Source organism: Diplotaxodon limnothrissa, linkage group LG3 (genome assembly GCF_057381915.1).
Source record: "Diplotaxodon limnothrissa isolate DT_005_m linkage group LG3, D_limnothrissa_male_GT1.1, whole genome shotgun sequence".
NCBI lineage: Eukaryota > Metazoa > Chordata > Actinopteri > Cichliformes > Cichlidae > Diplotaxodon > Diplotaxodon limnothrissa.
The window spans coordinates 13,199,256-13,222,215 of NC_140598.1; the positions used below are offsets into that span (position 1 = coordinate 13,199,256).

Here is a 22,960-nt window from a genome sequence, read left to right on the forward strand (position 1 = left end):
TGCAGGAGACTGGGTTACCACCAAACTCAAACAATCTATTTACACGGAAGATAACACAGCTGGAAGTGCCAAAGACGTATCTCTTTTCTTGTGAAAAGCTGTCATTTTATATTTTAACCAGCACATACTTTTGTTTCCTATCACTAACTTCAACCTCTTGTGGTCTGCTTAGCACTGAGCTGTCCCCCAAACAGCCACTACGAACCTTGTGCAGATCCTTGTCAGGAAACATGCTTTGGAAAACCCCCCTCCTGCTCTGGTCCCTGCTCTGAGTCCTGTGTGTGTGATCCCAGCTATGTCCTGAGTGCTGGCAAGTGCGTTAAGGAGAACATGTGTGGCTGCAACCACACGAACGGCCAGTATTATGAGGTATGGTGAAGTGGGTCTGATAAGCCGGCAGTGAATCATTTGGTCCTTTGTATTTCAAGTCAGGTCACTTGCAGTCTCTTTATGTCCTCTCTAAAACAACATTTTCATACATACATGCATAAAATGATCTACAAAGAATCATCTGTGCCTGCTATGCTTAATTGTCAATTTTGTTGTCTGTTTGTCAGCCTGGAGAGGAGTTTTTTGAGGAAGACTGCAAGCGAAAATGTTGGTGTGGTGCAGCTGGAATTACCTGTGAAGCCTCTGAATGCCCCCCAATGCATGAATGTAAACTTCAGGATGGAGAGCTGGGCTGCTATCCTACGAGTATGTTTGTAATGTTCACACCTAAAAAAACACAGCAAAGCTGTAGCCATTATATTCTAAGTAGGTTTCCAGATCTCATGGGTTGGACTGCCAACCTGAAAAGTTTTGCAACTGTGTTTGATGTGATGCTGTAGACTTTGTCAAAGTTCTCAAACTAGCATTTTCTATCCCTGCTCTAATATACATAATTAGACTGAGCAATGGAAGATAGAGAAGCACAACCCACAGGCGTCTTTTACTTTCAATAACAGTGAAATATTTATGTGTGTGTTGCTGTTATGTTTCTTTTGCTCTCTTCTGTACAGTTTTTCTATAACAACACTTGTTACATGCGATTCTTTATAATACAAAATCACAGAATTGCAGAAAATTTTTGTCTAGTCAGGAAATGACATATTCTTTGCATCTTTTTTATCATCTGTGTTTCAGTCTGATGTTCCTGATGTTTTTCCCTCTCTCAGGTTTTCAGGATTGTGTAGTTTCTGGGGATCCACACTACAACACCTTTGACAAGAAGTACTACAGCTTCATGGGAACCTGTACTTACACACTGGCCAGAAGCTGTAGGAACAGCACAGGTACACACTATTTTGAGACATTTATTCATTAAGATGTTTGGGTTTCATTGCACCTGTTCTAGTCTTGCCACACCACACGCACAAATTAAAGTTTAAATGAGCTAAATTTACTCATTTATTATTTTCATCGCAAAGCATGACAGATGTTGTTTTCATTCACGTTTGCTGCAAAGAGAAGACACTGAATGTCAGTGGTGGTTTGTATGTTAATGCCAATATTCACCTTTAATATAAACACACAATATTCCTGATTGTCGTGGTCTTCCCTGTGCAGGCCCTTGGTTCTCTGTGGAGGCAAAGAATGAAGAGAGAGGAGTTGCAGGAGTGTCATACCTGAGGAAGCTATATGTGACAGTGGATGGAATTACTGTGACCCTGATGAAGAGCAGTAGAACACTGGTCAGTATGTGAATGAATTACTATCTCTTATATTTCCCATCTTTAAGTAAAATGTGTGCCAGCAGACATCCCACACAGTAGTTGTATCATCACCATGTATGTCTTATGTCTACACATAACTGACATTTTAGCAAAGAACTCAAATTATATCTTTAGTTACTTTGTTGCTAACAACATGTAAAAAAAACAAAACAGATTTTTCCCATTTTGTCAGTTGAATCTATGCCAAAGATAACACAGTGTGATAGGCATAAAGCAATGTCTTTCTTGCTTGTTAAAACTATACAAAGTCTGTTTTTGCCTGATATACTGCACATTGCACACTCCTTGTACTTTTATACTCCCTGACCTGTCCACCAATTAGACGTTTACACAGTCTGTTTAACATCTTTATATTCTTATATTCTTAACATCTTTTTCTTCATCACTGAATCAGGTGAACGGAGTACGGGTGGCTCTGCCCCACTCCCCCTCTCCTCTCATGTCTATTAGTCTTGCTGGTCAGTTCATCACGCTTCAAACATCCTTTGGCCTGAGGGTGCGTTGGGATGGAAACCATTATGCCCAGATCTCAGTTCCCAGGTTAGTATAAATATTGGTTTGAACTATTTTGATATTGTAGAACTTCTTTTTATTTGCTTCACACATTCATACAATACACCTGACCACTGTCTCCATTGCTCTATCATTATTTTTTTGATGACCACTTTCCTCTGATGCAACCATAACCTAACGATCTGAAGAAATTTTGATAGATAACGATCTAAACTGCTGAACGTCACCAGTTGTTTTATGTATGTTGTGAGAACTTTAAAAAAAGCATAGCAGTCCATTTGTGTGCATATTGTGGACTTATGCAACTTTTAATATATACTAACGATGCCCTGGTTTATTGTATCAGGGATCTTTGCATTCTCTTCATTTGTTTCTAGAATTACAATAAAAGGCCAAGCAACACCTTATTAAACATTGCAAATATTCTTAAGCTTGTCTTATTTTAATCCTACATATCCTGCCTTGACTTTGTCCTACCAGCTCCTACTATGACCAAATGTGTGGCCTTTGTGGTGACTATGATGGGAACCCAGACAATGACTTCACTAAACCAGATGGCACTGTGGCAGGAAATAGTAATGACTTTGGGAACAGCTGGCAGACCAAAGACGATGAAGATGACTCGTGAGTTCCAACATATCTATCTTTCTGTCTTTTGGATTTCTTCTGGTTATGTCTTTCGTTACCTTGCTGTCGGACTCTTTCTGACAAACTGAAGAGGATGTAACTGTGTTTTGTATTTGTGTTGACCAGATGTACCCCAGGAACAAAGCCTGATCCAGACTGTGACCCCAACTTGGAAGCTGAAGTTGTAAAACCAGAGAAATGTGGTAAAATTACAGACCCTACTGGACCCTTCCGGTAAGAATTCACAACCCCTCCACTTTTGGTTATCGACTTGGTTAAACTGATGGGATTCCTGGGATTTTACAACGTTTTTTTCCTGACCTTATAAAATCATGAAATAGATGGCAGCATGCCTGGTAATCACCCAACTGACCTGTAAAATATGAATAAATATTTTCAATACTATTACTGTAATGCTGTAATGAACCCTTCTGGCACTGGGATGCCAGTTTCGTTCTTTGTCCCTCATTCTCAAACGCAGCAGCAAGTTTTTACCAATGACTTGCCAGTTTATCTCTATCTATCATTGCAAAACACCTGGGATACCAGGTTCTTTCTATAACCCTCCTTTGCAAATGCAACAGTGAGCTTTTGGCACCAGGATGCCAAGTTATTATTCCTCATTTGCAAATGCATCAACAAGGTTTTCTACCCAGGAGATTCCAGTTTCCCTTCCCCTCTATCCCTCCCTCGCACAATGCAGCAGCATGCTTCTTGGCACTAGGATGTCAGGCTTTCTTTCTCTATCCCTCCTTCACAAATGCAGGAGCAAGTTTTTAGCACCGGGTTGCCAGTTCCTCTTCCCTCCGTCCCCTTTTCACAAAAGTGCAGCAGCATGTTTTTTGGCACAGGAATGCCAGGTTCTCTTTCTCTGTCCCTCCTTTGCAAATGCACCAGCAAGCCTTTGGGCCCGGGATTCTGGGTTACTTTCTCTGTTCCTCCTGTACAAATACAGCAGCAGGCTTTTAGCACTGGGATGCCATGTTTTCTTTCTCTTTTCCTCCTTTACAAATCCAGCAGAATCCCCTCCCTTTTTCACAAAACGCAGCAGCGTGCTTTTTGGCACCTGGAAGCCACTTTCTCTTCCCTCTTTCCCCAATAACTTGGATGCCAGGGTCCATGCATCTATCTATCTTTCCCAAAACATAACAATGCACATTCCTGACACCGTATTGCCAGTCTTTGTCTCCATATCGATCATTTTCAAACACAGCAGTAAAAGCTTTTACGAGCCGTCAAGCCATTGCCTGATGTCTTAAAATACAGACATGCATCCATCCAGCCTCCACACCAGTCGAGCCACGTTGCCACTCGATCAGGGGTTCTCCTCATTCATCTATTAAGGTCTTTCGTTGTCTGAAATCTGCTTTGATGTCTTCTCCCACCATTCCTTCGTAATTTTCCAAGCTCAACCACTCTACTCTCTGGAATCCTTGACCACCTTCTCTCTGCGCTTCTCTTTTGTCCTGCTTTCCTTCTTCCACCTCAACCTGTAGCGGCAGATGGCTGTCCTTCCATGGGAATGGTTTTGCCAGAAGTTTCTTCCCGTTAAAAGGAGTTGTTCCTTCCCACTGTCGCCAAAGTGCTTGCTCATAGGGAGTCATATGATTGTTGGGTTTTCCCTGTAGGTATTATTGCAGGGTCTACCTTACATATAAAGCACCTTGAGGCGATTGTTGTTGTGATTTGGGGCTGTATAAATAAATTGAATTGAAAAATTGAATTATTCCTGCAGAGGTCTTTCACCTTCACAATGCACAGTTATTGCTGCTTCTAGGGGATGCCTTCTTTGGGGATCTGCCAGCCCAGGAGCCGCTGCCGGTCCACAGCGAGACCTTCCCCAAACCGCAGTTCAATTCATGTTTAAGCCATTCACCTTTATTCAATGGCCCCATCTAGTGAATTGTTGCTAAACTTATGCAACAATTGTTGACTGTTTCACCACCAATTGTAGCTTTTTTGTTTGTTCGAACTCAGATTTTCAGTATATATGAGCCTCTGCCTTTTCCTACCTAAGCTAAGTGAGTGCTTTTCTCTGTTACAGGGAGTGCATCAGTGTAGTTAATCCCACTCCATTCTTCCAAAGCTGTGTGTATGACATGTGTCAGTTCAACGGCCAGCAGCACGTGCTGTGTGACCAGCTCCAGGCCTACACTGACGCATGTCATAGTGCTGGAGCCAAAGTCTACCAATGGAGAACTCCAGACTTCTGCCGTAAGTTTGAATCTGAGATATACCAAATATATCTAAATGATATATGATAGTTTAATAATAATATCAGCTGTTCTTTCTGAATATCATAAAGTATATATAAAACATAGTCACAGTGACATCGCCCATTGGCTTGATAAGCCCCATTCTGAAGCATAAATGAATAAAGACTTGAATAATACCTTTTCATTTTGGAAAAATGAGCCTTCAGCATTTTCCCTTTTAAATGGGGTGCATGCCATAGCTTCTCCATTTGGAAGTTGTCTCCACCTGTAAATATAACCACGATATATTACATCCTGCTCACCAACATTATAATTGAACTTATAATCATATTTATAATTGTATAGGGAGGAGAGTTTAAGATACAGTGCACAATGCTGAAACCAATGTAAAATATTCAATGCAGTTAATATTATCCTTGCTTTCATTTATGACACTGAGTTAAATCAATATGAGATACGTAGGTGCCCTGTCTTTGAATCATCGTACTACCCACTCCCTTCTCTGTTGCTATTTGTCCACCATTGTTCCCTCTCATTATTGTTCATCCCTGTGTTTGTCCACACAGCTCTGACCTGTCCTCCCAATAGCTCCTACTCCCTTTGTGTGAGTTCATGTCCTGAGACATGTCTTGGTGTGGTGGGACCACCTGGCTGTGAGGAAGTGTGTGTGGAGGGTTGTGAGTGTAACCCTGGCTTCATTCTCAGTGATGACAAATGTGTGGAACTGAGAGACTGTGGTTGTGTGGACCCCAGTGGAACCTATCACCCTGTAAGTGGAAACAGCCTCCAAACAATTAAAACCATATTCCATTTACCTTTAAAATGTGCTAAGCTCATGCTAACATCATTTTCAGTTCTCTTTATAACTTCAACAGGAGAGACGCCAAGAGACACAAAGACCCTACAGTACAAAAGAAATTAAAACTCAACTAAATTAAGGGTGCATAGACTGCAGAGAACTGTTGGCACATAAATATTGGTTTTACAACAAAGATTTTTACTTTCAACTTATCAAGCACAGATTATATTTATTATACTGTATTATACCTGAATTTAAAAGACACTGGTGTTATAGAATTTGTATTTATGTCATAGCATTTACATACTGGTGTCAAGGCTCGGCTGTGTGGCGGGCAGGAGGAGGACCCAAACGCAAAACTCACAGACACGGGGATGAACTCAAAATCACAGCTTTAATGCTGGAATGGCAGAACATAGGAAATACAAAACTAAACTGGGAAAAGTAAACTAACATACGCAGAGAGACACAGGGAGATCCACACAACATGAGGGACGACGTCACGCTGAACAGAGGGAGACGCAGACAGAAATACACAGAGGGTTAACGAGGAAAGTGGGAACACACGGGGAACACAGGTGACACTGATAATCATGACGAGACAGGGCGGGGTGAACTGAACATGACATGTGCGGGCGTGAGAGTCACAAAGTAAACAGGAAGTGCACAGAGGTTCAGACAGGAGGAGAGAGAGCACGAGTAGAACACCAACGTAACAGGCAGGGGAGACACGGAATAAACACGAAAGGGGACGAGGGCTCATAAATACATAGAGGGCACACAGGGGGAAGAGAGAGCACGGGGAGAACTTAGACATAATGGGCAGGGGAAGCATGGAATAAAACATAAGGAGAGACGAGGGCTCACAGATACACAGAGGGGCACACAGGGGGTAAGAGCCATGAAGGGAGAACACTTAGGGAACAACACAACAGGGCAACTCAGAAAACATGGCCTAAGCAAGGAACAAAATACAAACATACAAGGAAACTAAGAACACTGGGCCAACATGGCCCAGAACCATGACAGTACCCCCCCCCTCAAGGGCTGGCTCCAGACAGCCCAAACACAGAAAAACAAAACCAAACAGAAAACAACCCAGGGCGGGCGGCGGGGGCCCAGGACGGAGGGCTCGGAACAGAAAACAAAAGAAGAGCACAGCAGACACCGGAGCCCAAGAAAATAACCCAAACACAGAGCAGTTCAGGGGGCCGACCATGCGGAAGGCAACGGCGGAGACGTGGAAACAGTTCAGGAGGCCGGCCGTGCGCAAGGCAACGGCGGCGACGTGGAAACAGTTCAGGAGGCCGGCCGTGCGCAAGGCAACGGCGGCGGCGAAGGAGACGACGGAGCAGTTCAGGAGGCCGACCGCGCGGGAGGCGGCGCCGAAGGAGACGACGGAGCAGTTCAGGGGGCCGGCCGCGCGGGAGGCGACGGCAACGATGACAGCGCTGGTCCGGGGGCCGACCGCGCGGAAGGCGACGGCGGCGACGTGGACGCAGTTCGGGGGGCCGGCCGTGCGGAAGGCGACGGCGGCCACCCAGGAGAAGAGGGTCCGGGGGCCGGCCGTGCGGAAGGCGACGGCGGCCACTCAGGCGATGACGGTGCAGGTCCGGGGGCCGGCCGTGCGGAAGGCGACGGCGGCGGCACTCCAGTGTCAGGCGTACTGGCCGAGGCCCGGTGGGCACAGGACCAGTCGAGACGGGACCAGTCAAGGCGGGACCAGGCGAAGCACAGGCTGAGGCTGCAGCAGACGAAGGCTCTGAGGAGGCTGCAGCGGACGAAGGCCCTGAGGAGGCTGCAGCGGACGAAGGCTCTGAGGAGGCTGCAGCGGACGAAGGCTCTGAGGAGGCTGCAGCGGACGAAGGCCCTGAGGAGGCCGGGCCAGACGAGGACGAAGACTCGGAGGCAGGACCAGACGAGGACGAAGACTCGGAGGCAGGACCAGACGAGGACGAAGACTCGGAGGCAGGACCAGACGAGGACGAGGCGGTTGCAGATGGCGGCTGGACAGGCTCCTCGGGCCCTCCAGCCGATGCGGCGTGAGGCTGAACGGGCCCCTCGGACCCTCCAGCGGAGACAGGAGGCTGAATGGGCCCCTCGGACCCTCCAGCGGAGACAGGAGGCTGAACGGGCCCCTCGGACCCTCCAGCGGAGACAGGAGGCTGAACGGGCCCCTCGGACCCTCCAGCGGAGGCCAAAACAACGCCAACAGGCATGAAGTCCTTCGGCCGACATGAGGACAACTGGCGCTGCACTGAGCACTGACTCTGCCCAGGCAATGCGAACATGGTGCAGTTCTTAGGGGGCTGCTTAAACTTCAGGGGTCCAGAATCAGCTGGTGACTGAGACCTAGCCTCTGGGGAAGCCCTGGAGTGGCAAACTGTGCCAACGGCGGCTAAACCATGGAAAGTACCCTGAGTAGAAATCCAGTTACCTCTCTGCATGGAGTGAATGAGCAAAACTGGCGACACAGGAGACTGAGCGGAGAGTGGCTGCTGGGCAGCTAACTGAGTTACTGGAGACACGGGTGAGAGCGGGAGCTGAGCTGCTGGAGACACGGGTGAGAGTGGGAGCTGAGCTACTGACGGTGGTGAAGTAGATAACTGCACGGGAGACTGAACTGAGGGCGTCTGCACTGGCACAGGGGACTGAACTGATGTCTGTTGTAACGGTGGTGGTGAGAGTGGAGTAGGTGGTGGAGTTAATGACTCCACAGGGGAATGAACTAGAGGTGGTGACGGTTGTGGTGCTGGTGGTTGAGTGGGTGACTGTGCTAAAGGAGGCTGCACTGGGGACACTGGAGACTGCACTGGGGAAAGCAGGGCTGCAGGTGACTGCACTGGGGACACTGGAGACTGCACTGGGGACACTGGAGACTGCACTGGGGACACTGGAGACTGCAGTGATGGTTGTAAAGTTGGAAACCGAGCTGACGATAAGGCTGATGATTCCTCTGCCAACTGAGCTATTGACTGGGCTAGGGATTGAAATAAGGTTTGTAGTAAGTCAGGCTGTGGATGTGACTGTGCTATGGGAAGCGAGGCTGAATGTGGTGGAGGTGGCGACTGAGCTTCGGGCCGGGCGGCTAACAGAGATTCATGGCGAGTCACTCCTGGCAACTCTGTAGGCCTTAAGCTGTCCATGTTAGGAGTAGCAGTCTCTAAAACAGTCACAGCACAGGAAGATCCAGGTTTAGCAGAGTCAGTAATACCGAGCACAAAGGGATCCGTTGCGGACACAGGAGCATTCACACAAACGGTTTCTAAATATATAGGTTGGAGAGCAGAATATTGTCCGAGTTGGTCCGACTTGGAAGTGGCATGGAAGAAACAGTTAGTGTCACTCACCACCGGAGTTTGCTCAGAAACGTTAGGGCGGCGGCGGCGTGAGCGCCGTTTTCGCCGAGAGGGGGGAGGAGATGAGCCGGGCCGCGAATCCTCCAGCGGACCGGGCTGAACGTCCTCCGACCCCTCACACTGGAGAGGCAGCTCCGGGCGGACGCCTACGGTGGAAACAAGGAAGTCCCGGATGTGGGGGTGCAGCGCGCCGAACAGCCACGGGAGTCCGGACACCATCCGCTGTAGACGGGCGGCTACGACCTCCCGGTGTTCGTCTCCTGGCAGCGCCTCCCACTCCTGACAGTGGTACTCCACCGTATAGATCAAATCCTCCCGGAGCTCAGCGGAGGGGTTGTGAGTTGCTGGGTCCATTACTGGTGACGTCGTACTGTCAAGGCTCGGCTGTGTGGCGGGCAGGAGGAGGACCCAAACGCAAAACTCACAGACACGGGGATGAACTCAAAATCACAGCTTTAATGCTGGAATGGCAGAACATAGGAAATACAAAACTAAACTGGGAAAAGTAAACTAACATACGCAGAGAGACACAGGGAGATCCACACAACATGAGGGACGACGTCACGCTGAACAGAGGGAGACGCAGACAGAAATACACAGAGGGTTAACGAGGAAAGTGGGAACACACGGGGAACACAGGTGACACTGATAATCATGACGAGACAGGGCGGGGTGAACTGAACATGACATGTGCGGGCGTGAGAGTCACAAAGTAAACAGGAAGTGCACAGAGGTTCAGACAGGAGGAGAGAGAGCACGAGTAGAACACCAACGTAACAGGCAGGGGAGACACGGAATAAACACGAAAGGGGACGAGGGCTCATAAATACATAGAGGGCACACAGGGGGAAGAGAGAGCACGGGGAGAACTTAGACATAATGGGCAGGGGAAGCATGGAATAAAACATAAGGAGAGACGAGGGCTCACAGATACACAGAGGGGCACACAGGGGGTAAGAGCCATGAAGGGAGAACACTTAGGGAACAACACAACAGGGCAACTCAGAAAACATGGCCTAAGCAAGGAACAAAATACAAACATACAAGGAAACTAAGAACACTGGGCCAACATGGCCCAGAACCATGACAACTGGTGCCACCACAATTAGCAAGCCCAAAATCAATAAATAAATGAGTAAAGGTTGGCCTAATTAGTTAGTGGCATACAGAATCCCTGGTTTGCATCCAAATGTATATTTATCATTTTGATCTTTATATTCGTGTGATGTATAAGAGAGAATGTAAAAGGAGTCTGCAAAGAAAGGCGTCTGGACTTCTTTAAGTTGCTTGAAGACTTAAAGACTTAAAGAAGTCCAGACGCTTTTCTTTGCAAGCTCCTTTGACTACGATGACCTGGATGACTGAGAACCTTCACAGACATATAAGAGAGAATTACATGACAAAATTTTGATTGTTTTTTGCATTCTGTGTACATTTGTCAGGTGGGCGATGACTGGTACTTGGAGGGTTGTGAACAAAAGTGTATGTGTCACAGTGGAGGTCTGCTACAGTGTCATAACACCAGCTGTAACCCAACTACTGAGAGCTGCCAACTACAAGATGGAGAATATGAATGCCACCCTCTGGGTATGTTAATCACACAGCTTCACATAGAAATAGCTGCATGAATGCATGGATGTGGATTACAGTGTCAAGTGCTTTATCCGACTGGCCCTAGAAATGCAGTAAATAAATGCAGTCATTTTAGCAACAGGCGCTCCAAACCTCCACTGTCTCAACTGATGTTGTTAGTTTGGACTGAGTTTGTTAACACTGCATAATAACTTCCTACCTTTTTAGTTCCTGAAAGAGTATCTGCTCATTTTCCAGTAATCCTTTTTCTTTCTACCCAGACCTGTGTCCTCCTAACGCAGAGTATATAGAGTGTGGTCCAGCTTGCATTCCTACATGTATGGAACCCTCTACCAACTGTTCTGGCTCCTGCATCACTGGGTGTTTCTGCAAACCAGGCTTTGTCTTCAAAGGACGGCACTGCGTGCCACTGGACAAGTGTGGTTGTTTAGATGACAACAATAACTATTATGAGGTCAGATGTCCTAGTTAGTACTGTGTACAGTGTACATTTAAAGACATACAGTATACTTTCTCAGTACTGATTGTTTTCATTTTATCCAGCCTGGTGAGATAGTATTTGGAGATGGCTGCACAAAGCTGTGTCGCTGTGTAGGGAACTACACTTTGGAATGTGTTGATAACTCCTGTGACCCCACTGAAGAGTGTCGAGAGGTTAATGGTGTTGCAGGCTGTTATCCTAAAGGTAATAATATTTGTTGACTTTATTGTTGTTGACTTGATTTAATGCAGTGTAATAAATTACATCTGCACAAAGAGCACCTTGTGTTGTGCTTTACAGTCAGTCGGTATAACTTGATAGTTGACAGTGTGGAAATTACAATTTTCTCATATATTATTCCTTTAGGTACATCCACATGCATTGCATCTGGCGATCCACACTACACCAGCTTTGACAAACGCAAATATGACTTCATGGGCAACTGCAGCTATCTGATGTCTAGTCCATGCAATGACACAACTGTGCCCTACTTTGAGGTCCATACTGACAATGAAAACCGGTATAACAGGCCGACCATCTCCTATGTGAATGCCGTACATGTATACGCACAGATGATAAAGATCTCCATTCTCAAAGGTGGCACTGTGCAGGTAAGACATGAGAGGAAGAAACAGGATGTTTTGCATGTGAAAACCAATCACGCTTTCAGTTTTTAGGCACTACTGCATTACAAACAAACATCATTCTGTGGTACAAATCACTGCACATGCTCAGGAACACTTCTGAAAACCACTGCAATTGACCATGGAAAGAAACTTGCACTTACACTTAACACTTAGTTCCTCCTACGCCGAGCGACGCATCGGGCAGCTAACAATCTCCATCGATGACGGTCAGGGGCGAATGTTTCAGCTTCGTCCCAGGCGATGTCGACTGTTTTCAGATCATCCATAAACATTCGACGCCATGTGATATTTGGTCGGCCTTGCTTTCGCTGGTTCTGCCAAAGGCTTCTTCCTGTTAAAAGACGCCTCTGTCACCAAAGTGCTTGGTCAATGGGGTCATATGATTGTTGTTTTTTTTCTCTGTATGTATTATTGTAGGGTCTGTCTTAAAATATAAAGCACCTTGAGGTGACTGTTTTTGTGATTTGGGACTATATAAAAAACATTGAATTTAAATGAATTGAATTGGAGACGTCGGAGGACACCGGCAGCCTTCCCTACTTTGGAGTTTACATCTTGATCAGAGATCCCATAATTCGAGATGATGCTGCCCAGATATGTGAAATTTTCCAACTTATCAGCACGTTATTGGTTGATTATGACGGGAACATGGGCAGTTGTGTAGCCAACTCCGAGTACCTTGGTTTTCTTGGCGCTTATTCGTAATCCGACTTCCTCACCTCCCTCTGCAAAGCTGCAGTCCATTCTTGGAGGTCTTCCGTAGTCGAGCCCAGTAGGGGCCCAGTAGCCAATTCAAAGGAATAAGGCAAAGCACTTTCCCGGGTACCGACAGGAGCGTGATGCCCCGGCAGTTGTTACAGTCACCCAAATCGCCTTTCGGGAAGTTTGGTGATAACACCTTTTGCCCATTCATAGGGTACACGCGATGTTGTCCAGCAGGCGTTTAGGGGTCTTCTAAGGGCGCCATCCAATCATCTGTCTGGACGCAGAACCGGGAGTTGGAGCAGAGACCACAAAAGGCGTATACAAACTGCTGGGGGACTCCATATTGACGTGGGATAGCCCATAGAGTCGGCCGGTGGACGTTGTCAAAAGCTTTCTTGAAGTCGTTGAAATTACCCATTCATAGGGTACATGCGATGTTGACCAGCAGGCATTTAGGGGACTTCTAAGGGCGGCATCCAACTGGGCTTCGTCGTCCTTCAGCATTGTGGGGAGGAACTCGTCCAGGCCAACATCGTTGTCTTGACTTCGGCGTTGCTAATTTTTCCGATATCGAAAGGAAGAAGATCCATGGAGGGTGCAAGTTCTTCGGCCTCGAACAAGTGGAGTGGCTCGGGCTGGTTTAAAGTATCGCAGAACTGTTTGGCTCAACGTTGGTCTTGCTCAGCGTCAGTGAGGAGGACTCGTCCATTTTGTCTCGGATTGGGACAGAGCGGCCACTGCGAGCCCCTGTTAGATCGTACAATGCGATTTAATATTCGGGTATCGTTCTGGTCGACTGTTTTCTTGTGCATTCATGCCTTTGGCTTCGATCCACTTTCGCTTGCCATGCCGGCAGCTGCGTTTAACATGTCGGGCATGACATTTACAGACATCATTGGCATGAGAAATGGTAAATGGCCTGTATTTATATAGCGCTTTACTAGTCCCTAAGGACCCCAAAGTGCTTTACATATCCAGTCATCCACCCATTCACACACACATTCACACACTGGTGATGGCAAGCTACATTGTAGCCACAGCCACCCTGGGGCGCACTGACAGAGGCGAGGCTGCCAGACACTGGCGCCACCAGGCCCTCTGACCACCACCAGTAGGCAACGGGTGAAGTGTCTTGCCCAAGGACACAACGACCGAGACTGTCCAAGCCGGGGCTCGAACCGGCAACCTTCCGATTACAAGGCGAACTCCCAACTCTTGAGCCACGATCGCCCACTAAAGGAACGTTTCTTTTCAGTTACAGATAGTAATGTTGTGACATGGGTAATTAAAAAATGAAAATGTTGGCCAGATTTGATGTACTCTGCCTATTTTCCCATACAGGTTAATGGGACCAATGTCAATCTGCCACTGTCTCCGTCCCCTGGTATTTCTGTGTTCAAGTCAGGAAAACACTACACTGTCTCCATGAACTTTGGTGTGACGGTTCGCTATGATGGAAACGCCTTCATGGACATCAAAGTAATCGAAGAGTGAGTGAAGACCAAATTCATGGTTTCCTTATAAAGTGGTGTTTTAATCACAAGTTCACCAGTCCAGAAATCTACATCCATACTGATACAACTAAAACTATATGTCATGCGCCACGGCGCGCGTGCACAAAAGGATCCAGATGCAGACTCCGCGCTAACAGAAAAGACACTTTATTGAAATAACGAAAGGCGACCCGGGAAAACTAGAGAGCAAAACAAGAAACTAAAAACCCGGGGAATAATGACACGAGGAAGCCAAGATCGGGACCATGGGAGGCTGCAATAGAAAGGGGAGATGATTACTAGGGAGCCGGAAAGTAGGGAAAACACATCAGGACTGAGTTAGAGTAGGGGGCTTACGATGGAACGGGACTGTGGGAGCTCGGGAGGGAAGTGTGGCAGTCCGTGAGCAGAAAGTCCGTGGAAATAGCGAATGGGCCAGATGATGCACCGAGTGATCCAGTTGAGCCGGAGGACAGGCAGGTGGCAGACGCCGAGTCGAAACCTGGACACAAGTAGGCAGATTAAACACAGTTCCAACCAGAAGGGAATGCACGCTTTCGTGGAAGTCTAGTTACCACTGTGGGGGGACTAACGGACTGGCGTGGAGCCTTCCATCAGTGCCGGGTTCAGTAGATCTCCGTGTAGTCACCGTGATGGAGAACAGATGTGCCGGTGATAGCCCGGGGGTGTGGCTACCCGAGCGTCACGCATTCCTCAGACACAGGACCACGGACCATGACACTATAACACATTTTCATATACTGAACATGACTCCTTTATCTGTAAGGAGTAGTAAGGTGATAAAGGCAGAGATTAATGACACAGCTAGGATATTTTATTTAAACAATTTAGCAGGGGCAACACAAACAGCTCCCTCAAAATTTCAAGATAAAATCACACAAAACTTCTAATTTCCTGACTAGTTAATTCTATGCTGATGCTATCAAACACATCAAATGTACATGTCTGATCTTTTAGTCTTACTAATGTGTGGGGTTTAGTCTACTGCTGAAAAGAAACTTGGCTGCAATTAAAACACGTTGTAGTTCTGGCTTACTTGTTAGTCTTTCTTGCATAAGACTCTAACACAATCATTTTCTGCAATCTGCAGCTATCAGAACAAGCTGTGTGGCCTGTGTGGCAACTATGATGGAGATACCAAAGATGACTTCCGCAAACCGGATGGAAGCTTAGCTGAAAATGCCAATGACTTTGGACACAGTTGGAACATGAATCCAGAGTGAGTATTGCAGAGATGCAAGTGTAAAGAAACATTTACCATTGACAAAAGACAAATGTTCTTAAGATGATGGTCTGTCTTGACAGATGTAATGAGAAACCCAACACTACCATCCCTGGGTGCAATGAAGAAGAACAGGAACTGTATGAAAGCTCTGGATATTGTGGCATTCTGCTGGACAAAAATGGACCTTTTGCTGTGTGCCATCCCAAAGTCAACCCCAATGTATGTTCATGTAGAGGATAGTGCACATATAATAAACAAATGTGGAACCAGTCCTTATTCTGAGCTTGTTGTATTTGTGTATGTGTGTGTGCATTCAGGGTGAAAATGTGATATTAGTAATAGTGGAATAATTTGAATATATGGTTTTAGATGGTCACACAATATAAAGCATTGTAACAAAGTGATTGTTTGTTCTCAGAATTACTTCAGGGACTGTGTCTTTGACTTGTGTGAGCTGGATGGTGCCAAGCCCATTTTGTGTGAAGCCATTGAAGCCTATGTCAATGAATGCCAAGATCGTGGGGTCAACCTTGGACCATGGAGGAATGAAACCTTCTGCCGTGAGTATTGGAAGGACAAATGATTTAATTTAGTAGTAAAATATCTTTAGGTATATCATTAGGTAAAAATCAGCTTGGCTGAGTAGTTGGGAGAAAATAACACAAAGAAGTTTATGTCAGTTTTGACTTGTGGAAGAGTACTTCATACGGGCTTCCTACTCACTAAAGTTAACTGAGGGAGTGCTGCTTTAGCATACCTAGTTGGGCAGACAACATATGCCAAGAGGCTGCAGGAGACTGGGTTACCACCAAACTCAAACAATCTAGTTCCACGGAAGACAACACAGCTGGAAGTGCCAAAGACGTATCTCTTTTCTTGTGAAAAGCTGTCATTTTATATTTTAACCAGCACATACTTTTGTTTCCTATCACTAACTTCAACCTCTTGTGGTCTGCTTAGCACTGAGCTGTCCCCCAAACAGCCACTATGAACCTTGTGCAGATCCTTGTCAGGAAACATGCTTTGGAAAACCCCCCTCCTGCTCTGGTCCCTGCTCTGAGTCCTGTGTGTGTGATCCCAGCTATGTCCTGAGTGCTGGCAAGTGCGTTAAGGAGAACATGTGTGGCTGCAACCACACGAACGGCCAGTATTATGAGGTATGGTGAAGTGGGTCTGATAGGCCGGCAGTGAATCATTTGGTCCTTTGTATTTCAAGTCAGGTCACTTGCAGTCTCTTTATGTCCTCTCTAAAACAACATTTTCATACATACATGCATAAAATGATCTACAAAGAATCATCTGTGCCTGCTATGCTTAATTGTCAATTTTGTTGTCTGTTTGTCAGCCTGGAGAGGAGTTTTTTGAGGAAGACTGCAAGCGAAAATGTTGGTGTGGTGCAGCTGGAATTACCTGTGAAGCCTCTGAATGCCCCCCAATGCATGAATGTAAACTTCAGGATGGAGAGCTGGGCTGCTATCCTACGAGTATGTTTGTAATGTTCACACCTAGCATTTTCTATCCCTGCTCTAATATACATAATTAGACTGAGTAATGGAAGATAGAGAAGCACAACCCAGAGGTGTCTTTTACTTTCAATAACAGTGAAATATTTATGTGTGTGTTGCTGTTATGTTTCTTTTGCTCTCTTCTGTACAGTTTGTCTATAACAACACTTGTTACATGCAATTCTTTATAATGCAAAATCACAGAGTTGCAGAAAAGAAATTGAAATAATACAAAATTTTGTCTAGTCAGGAAATGATATATTCCTTGCATCTATTTTAATGCCAGTATAAGTCCAAAGCAGCAGTGAACTGCACTGTTATTAGGTAATTGTTCTACAGTGGCTTCATCTGTGTTTCAGTCTGATGTTCCTGATGTTTTTCCCCTCTCTCAGGCTTTCAGGATTGTGTAGTTTCTGGGGATCCACACTACAACACCTTTGACAAGAAGTACTACAGCTTCATGGGAACCTGTACTTACACACTGGCCAGAAGCTGTAGGAACAGCACAGGTACACACTATTTTGAGACATTTATTCATTAAGATGTTTGGGTTTCATTGCACCTGTTCTAGTCTTGCCACACCACACGCACAAATGAAAGTTTAAATGAGCTAAATTTACTCATTTATTATTTTCATCGCAAAGCATGACATATATTGTTTTCATTCACGTTTGCTGCAAAGAGAAGACACTGAATGTCAGTGGTGGTTTGTATGTTAATGCCAATGTTCACCTTTAATATAAACACACAATATTCCTGATTGTCGTGGTCTTCCCTGTGCAGGCCCTTGGTTCTCTGTGGAGGCAAAGAATGAAGAGAGAGGAGTTGCAGGAGTGTCATACCTGAGGAAGCTATATGTGACAGTGGATGGAATTACTGTGACCCTGATGAAGAGCAGTAGAACACTGGTCAGTATATGAATGAATTACTATCTCTTGTATTTCCCATCTTTAAGTAAAATGTGTGCCAGCAGACATCCCACACAGTAGTTGTATCATCACCATGTATGTCTTATGTCTACACATAACTGACATTTTAGCAAAGAACTCAAATTATATCTTTAGTTACTTTGTTGCTAACAACATGTAAAAAAAACAAAACAGATTTTTCCCATTTTGTCAGTTGAATCTATGCCAAAGATAACACAGTGTGATAGGCATAAAGCAATGTCTTTCTTGCTTGTTAAAACTATACAAAGTCTGTTTTTGCCTGATATACTGCACATTGCACACTCTTTGTACTTTTATACTCCCTGACCTGTCCACCAATTAGACGTTTACACAGTCTGTTTAACATCTTTATATTCTTATATTCTTAACATCTTTTTCTTCATCACTGAATCAGGTGAACGGAGTACGGGTGGCTCTGCCCCACTCCCCCTCTCCTCTCATGTCTATTAGTCTTGCTGGTCAGTTCATCACGCTTCAAACATCCTTTGGCCTGAGGGTGCGTTGGGATGGAAACCATTATGCCCAGATCTCAGTTCCCAGGTTAGTATAAATATTGGTTTGAACTATTTTGATATTGTAGAACTTCTTTTTATTTGCTTCACACATTCATACAATACACCTGACCACTGTCTCCATTGCTCTATCATTATTTTTTTGATGACCACTTTCCTCTGATGCAACCATAACCTAACGATCTGAAGAAACTCTGATAGATAACGATCTAAACTGCTGAACATCACCAGTTGTTTTATGTATGTTGTGAAAACAAAGCAGTCCATTTGTGTGCATATTGTGGACTTATGCAACTTTTAATACGATGCCCTGGTTTATTGTATCAGGGATCTTTGCATTCTCTTCATTTGTTTCTAGAATTACAATAAAAGGCCAAGCAACACCTTATGAAACATTGCAAATATTCTTAAGCTTGTCTTATTTTAATCCTACATATCCTGCCTTGACTTTGTCCTACCAGCTCCTACTATGACCAAATGTGTGGCCTTTGTGGTGACTATGATGGGAACCCAGACAATGACTTCACTAAACCAGATGGCACTGTGGCAGGAAATAGTAATGACTTTGGGAACAGCTGGCAGACCAAAGACGATGAAGATGACTCGTGAGTTCCAACATATCTACCTTTCTGTCTTTTGGATTTCTTCTGGTTATGTCTTTTGTTACCTTACTGTCGGACTCTTTCTGACAAACTGAAGAGGATGTAACTGTGTTTTGTATTTGTATTGACCAGATGTACCCCAGGAACAAAGCCTGATCCAGACTGTGACCCCAACTTGGAAGCTGAAGTTGTAAAACCAGAGAAATGTGGTAAAATTACAGACCCTACTGGACCCTTCCGGTAAGAATTCACAACCCCTCCACTTTTGGTTATCGACTTGGTTAAACTGATGGGATTCCTGGGATTTTACAACGTTTTTTTCCTGACCTTATAAAATCATGAAATAGATGGCAGCATGCCTGGTAATCACCCAACTGACCTGTAAAATATGAATAAATATTTTCAATACTATTACTGTAATGCTGTAATGAACCCTTCTGGCACTGGGATGCCAGTTTCGTTCTTTGTCCCTCATTCTCAAACGCAGCAGCAAGTTTTTACCAATGACTTGCCAGTTTATCTCTATCTATCGTTGCAAAAAACCTGGGATACCAGGTTCTTTCTATAACCCTCCTTTGCAAATACAACAGTGAGCTTTTGGCACCAGGATGCCAAGTTATTATTCCTCATTTGCAAATGCATCAACAAGGTTTTCTACCCAGGAGATTCCAGTTTCCCTTCCCCTCTATCCCTCCCTCGCACAATGCAGCAGCATGCTTCTTGGCACTAGGATGTCAGGCTTTCTTTCTCTATCCCTCCTTCACAAATGCAGGAGCAAGCTTTTAGCACCGGGTTGCCAGTTCCTCTTCTGTCCCTCCCTTTTTCACAAAAATGCAGCAGCATGTTTTTTGGCACAGGAATGCCAGGTTCTCTTTCTCTTTTCCTCCTTTACAAATCCAGCAGAATGCTTTTTGCAATGGTACTCCAGGTTCTATTTCTCTGTCTTTTTCAAATTTGCCAGCATACATCTGGCACCGGGATGCCAGTTCTTTTCCTTCATTTGCAGTAGCAAGCTTTTCTTCCCTCTATCTCTCCTGAGCAAAATGCAGCAGCGTGCTTTTTGGCACCTGGAAGCCAGTATCTCTTCCCACTTTCCCCAATAACTTGGATGCCAGGGTCCATGCATTTATCTATCTTTCACAAAATGTAACAGTGCACATTCCTGACACCGTATTGCCAGTCTTTGTCTCCATATCGATCATTTTCAAACACACCAGAATAGCTTTTACGAGCCGTCAAGCCATTGCCTCATGTCTTAAAATACAGACATGCATCCATCCAGCCTCCACACCAGTCGAGCCACGTTGCCACTCGATCAGGGGTTCTCCTCATTAAGCTATTAAGGTCTTTCGTTTTCTGAAATTTGCTTTGTGGTCTTCTCCCACCATTCCTTCGTAATTTTCCGAACTCAACCACTCCACTCTCTGGAATCCTTGACCATCTTCTCCCTGCGCTTCTCTTTTGTCCTGCTTTCCTTCTTCCACTTCAGCCGGTAGCGGCAGATGGCTGTCCTTCCATGGGAATGGTTTTGCCAGAAGTTTCTTCCCGTTAAAAGGAGTTGTTCCTTCCCAATTCCCAAAGTGCTTGCTCATAGGGAGTCATATGATTGTTGGTGTTGGCGACTTTCAAGCCTTTGAGTCGCCGAGCAGCTGAATAGGGGAATAATGTTGACGCGCCCGCTGTTTAAAACGTTAGTCAAAGTTCCAAGTTAAAACTCCTTTATTTGTTATCAAATCCTTAAAATCCGTAGAAAAACAGTGATCAAAAACATTCCAAGCTTGAGCGGTCAGCAAAAGTCGACTTCCCCCATCACCCACTCATTCACAAAATTTCCCTCGGGCCGTGAACAGGTGATATAGCAATCACTATTACAGACACCACGTGACCCAAAGCTGCGCCTATCCATAACATTCCGGCCCCTAATTATTACATTTTTACAGTAATAATTACACATCCAACACCACAACTCACAACACACACTTCATCATATCACAGACACCCAGTGAGACAACATAACATACTCAAAAAGTCCACCAAAGTTATTTTCTCATGTCTTCTCTTCTGTCTGCACATGGTCAGTCAGTCATAGGCCAGAGGTTACCAGCACTTAGCCTAAATATAGTCAGTCTGTAATGTACATCTCATAACATTAAAGTCAATTCAAAGTTAGTTATGTCACACTGTGTCAAAATGTCATAATCATGGGTCAGAAGTCTCCTGAAGAAGGCATATCTTTGTGATGGGTCTGCACACATGGCTGGTTGGGGTCTTAATCCAGACCTGACGCACAAGCCCCTTTTCATCTGGTACAGCTCCGGTGACTCTCCCAATGATCCAGGAACCACGAGGTGCAGAATCATCCACTATAAGGACCACATCTCCGGGAACGAAGTTGCGTTTAATCCTTCCCCATTTCTGGCGCTCTAATTCTGTGACTGGGACTCTCTTTGCATATCCTCTAGATATAAGATCTGTCATGAAGGCAGTGTAGTCTTTGTGAAAGTCTTTATCTCTGATGAACCTTTTCTTCAAACCTAAGGCTCGTTGCTCAATTGCACGGTTGTCAGGCATTCTTATGTCTCGGTCTTTTAGTGGCAGGGCAATGCTGTAGTGCCAATCCCCCAAAGTCACCGTCTTGCTGGCCAATTCCAGGAACTTCAAGTCTTCCTTTGACAGCCCCATCTGTTCATCATTGCTGCTCTCAGGAAAATCCATCTTGAACTGCTGTTTCCATAGCTTGTCCAGTATGACAGCAGAAACTCTGTTGGCGGTAACTGTTGCCAAACATCCTGGCCTTCCACAGCATTCTCGATTAAGTGGCCCATTCACAGTCCAGCCGAGCACAGTCCTAATGGCAAAGGGTCCATCACCTACACTCCGGATGACCTCCAAAGGTTCTAGAGCTCTGGGCATATTCATGCCAATCAAAAGCTCAACATTGGCCTTAATTTCTGGCAAATGAACGTGCTTCAAATGTGGCCAGTCATCCAGGTCCTGTTGATTTGGGATGTTACCAGTATCCACAGGCATTTTATGCTGAGTGAAGAGGTTAGGCATATCACAGTACATGTCACTGTCCAATCCAGCAACTTCAAGTTCAGGTACAATGAAACTGTCCACCACTTTCTCCTGTCCCATGGTGCGCAGGAGAATCTTTGTCTTCCTCCCAGCAATATTCAGCTTGTCCATAAGACCCACTGTACAAAAGGATGCTGAACTCCCATGGTCCAGAAAGGCATACGTTTCCACTATTCTTTGACCTCTCTTTGATTTTACTTTAACTGGCACAATGGCAAGCTTACAGTCCTGTTCACCGGCCCCAGTAAGACCACTAGTCTGGATCGTAACAGGAATGTTATCTGCCTCATTATTAGGTTTGACTTCATTCTTCTCTTTGTGGTGGATATGGAGTATACTTGCATGTCGGAGGCCACAGATTTTACATGAAAGGCGTTTTCTGCATTCTTTGCTTATGTGCCCAGTACACAAACAGCCAAAACAAATGCGGTTCTTTTTAAGAAAAGAAATCTTCTCATCATGAGGTTTCTTATCAAGCAGAGCACATGACTCCAGTGTGTGTCCGCCTTTGCAGAAAAAACAAGCCTTCACAGTGCTGTGACGATCTTGAGCCTCTATCTGATTCTGTCTCTCGACATCAGAGACTGTTGTGGCGAAGCTACTTCCTTTAGCTTTTAGATGTGGAGAACATTTCCCTCCATTGCTGCCCTTGGCTGCTAGATGTGTTGCTGGAACGTCACATAGATTTCCAAAGATGGGATCTGTTACAATTTTAACTTGACGCTCAAGGAAGGAAACAATGTCAATGAATGCGGCTCTGCGATGTTGCCTCTCCTGAATGTCATATGCTACTGTTCGCCATTTGTCTTTTAACTTATATGGCAGCCTTCTAATCACAGCAAGCATATTGGCAGGTGTATTTAATTCAGAGAGATCATCAATCTCTTCCATTGCATTGCAGCATCCACGTAAGAACAAA

The 22,960-nt window shown here is 45.3% G+C and overlaps 1 protein-coding gene across 1 annotated transcript in view; it reads left to right on the forward strand.

Moving 5' to 3' along the window:
• Positions 1-22,960, forward strand: part of zanl (zonadhesin, like) — a 127,494-nt gene that overhangs the window by 25,197 nt on the left and 79,337 nt on the right. The window contains 25 exon segments of the mRNA XM_085349915.1: positions 173-369; positions 558-696; positions 1,158-1,274; positions 1,549-1,673; positions 2,110-2,255; positions 2,709-2,852; positions 2,982-3,089; positions 4,900-5,069; positions 5,638-5,840; positions 9,247-9,588; positions 10,672-10,816; positions 11,083-11,276; positions 11,366-11,507; positions 11,670-11,914; positions 13,997-14,145; positions 15,260-15,388; positions 15,475-15,613; positions 15,813-15,954; positions 16,355-16,551; positions 16,740-16,878; positions 17,292-17,408; positions 17,683-17,807; positions 18,244-18,389; positions 18,823-18,966; positions 19,096-19,203. Of these exon segments, the coding sequence (XP_085206041.1) occupies positions 173-369; positions 558-696; positions 1,158-1,274; positions 1,549-1,673; positions 2,110-2,255; positions 2,709-2,852; positions 2,982-3,089; positions 4,900-5,069; positions 5,638-5,840; positions 9,247-9,588; positions 10,672-10,816; positions 11,083-11,276; positions 11,366-11,507; positions 11,670-11,914; positions 13,997-14,145; positions 15,260-15,388; positions 15,475-15,613; positions 15,813-15,954; positions 16,355-16,551; positions 16,740-16,878; positions 17,292-17,408; positions 17,683-17,807; positions 18,244-18,389; positions 18,823-18,966; positions 19,096-19,203 (3,952 nt within the window).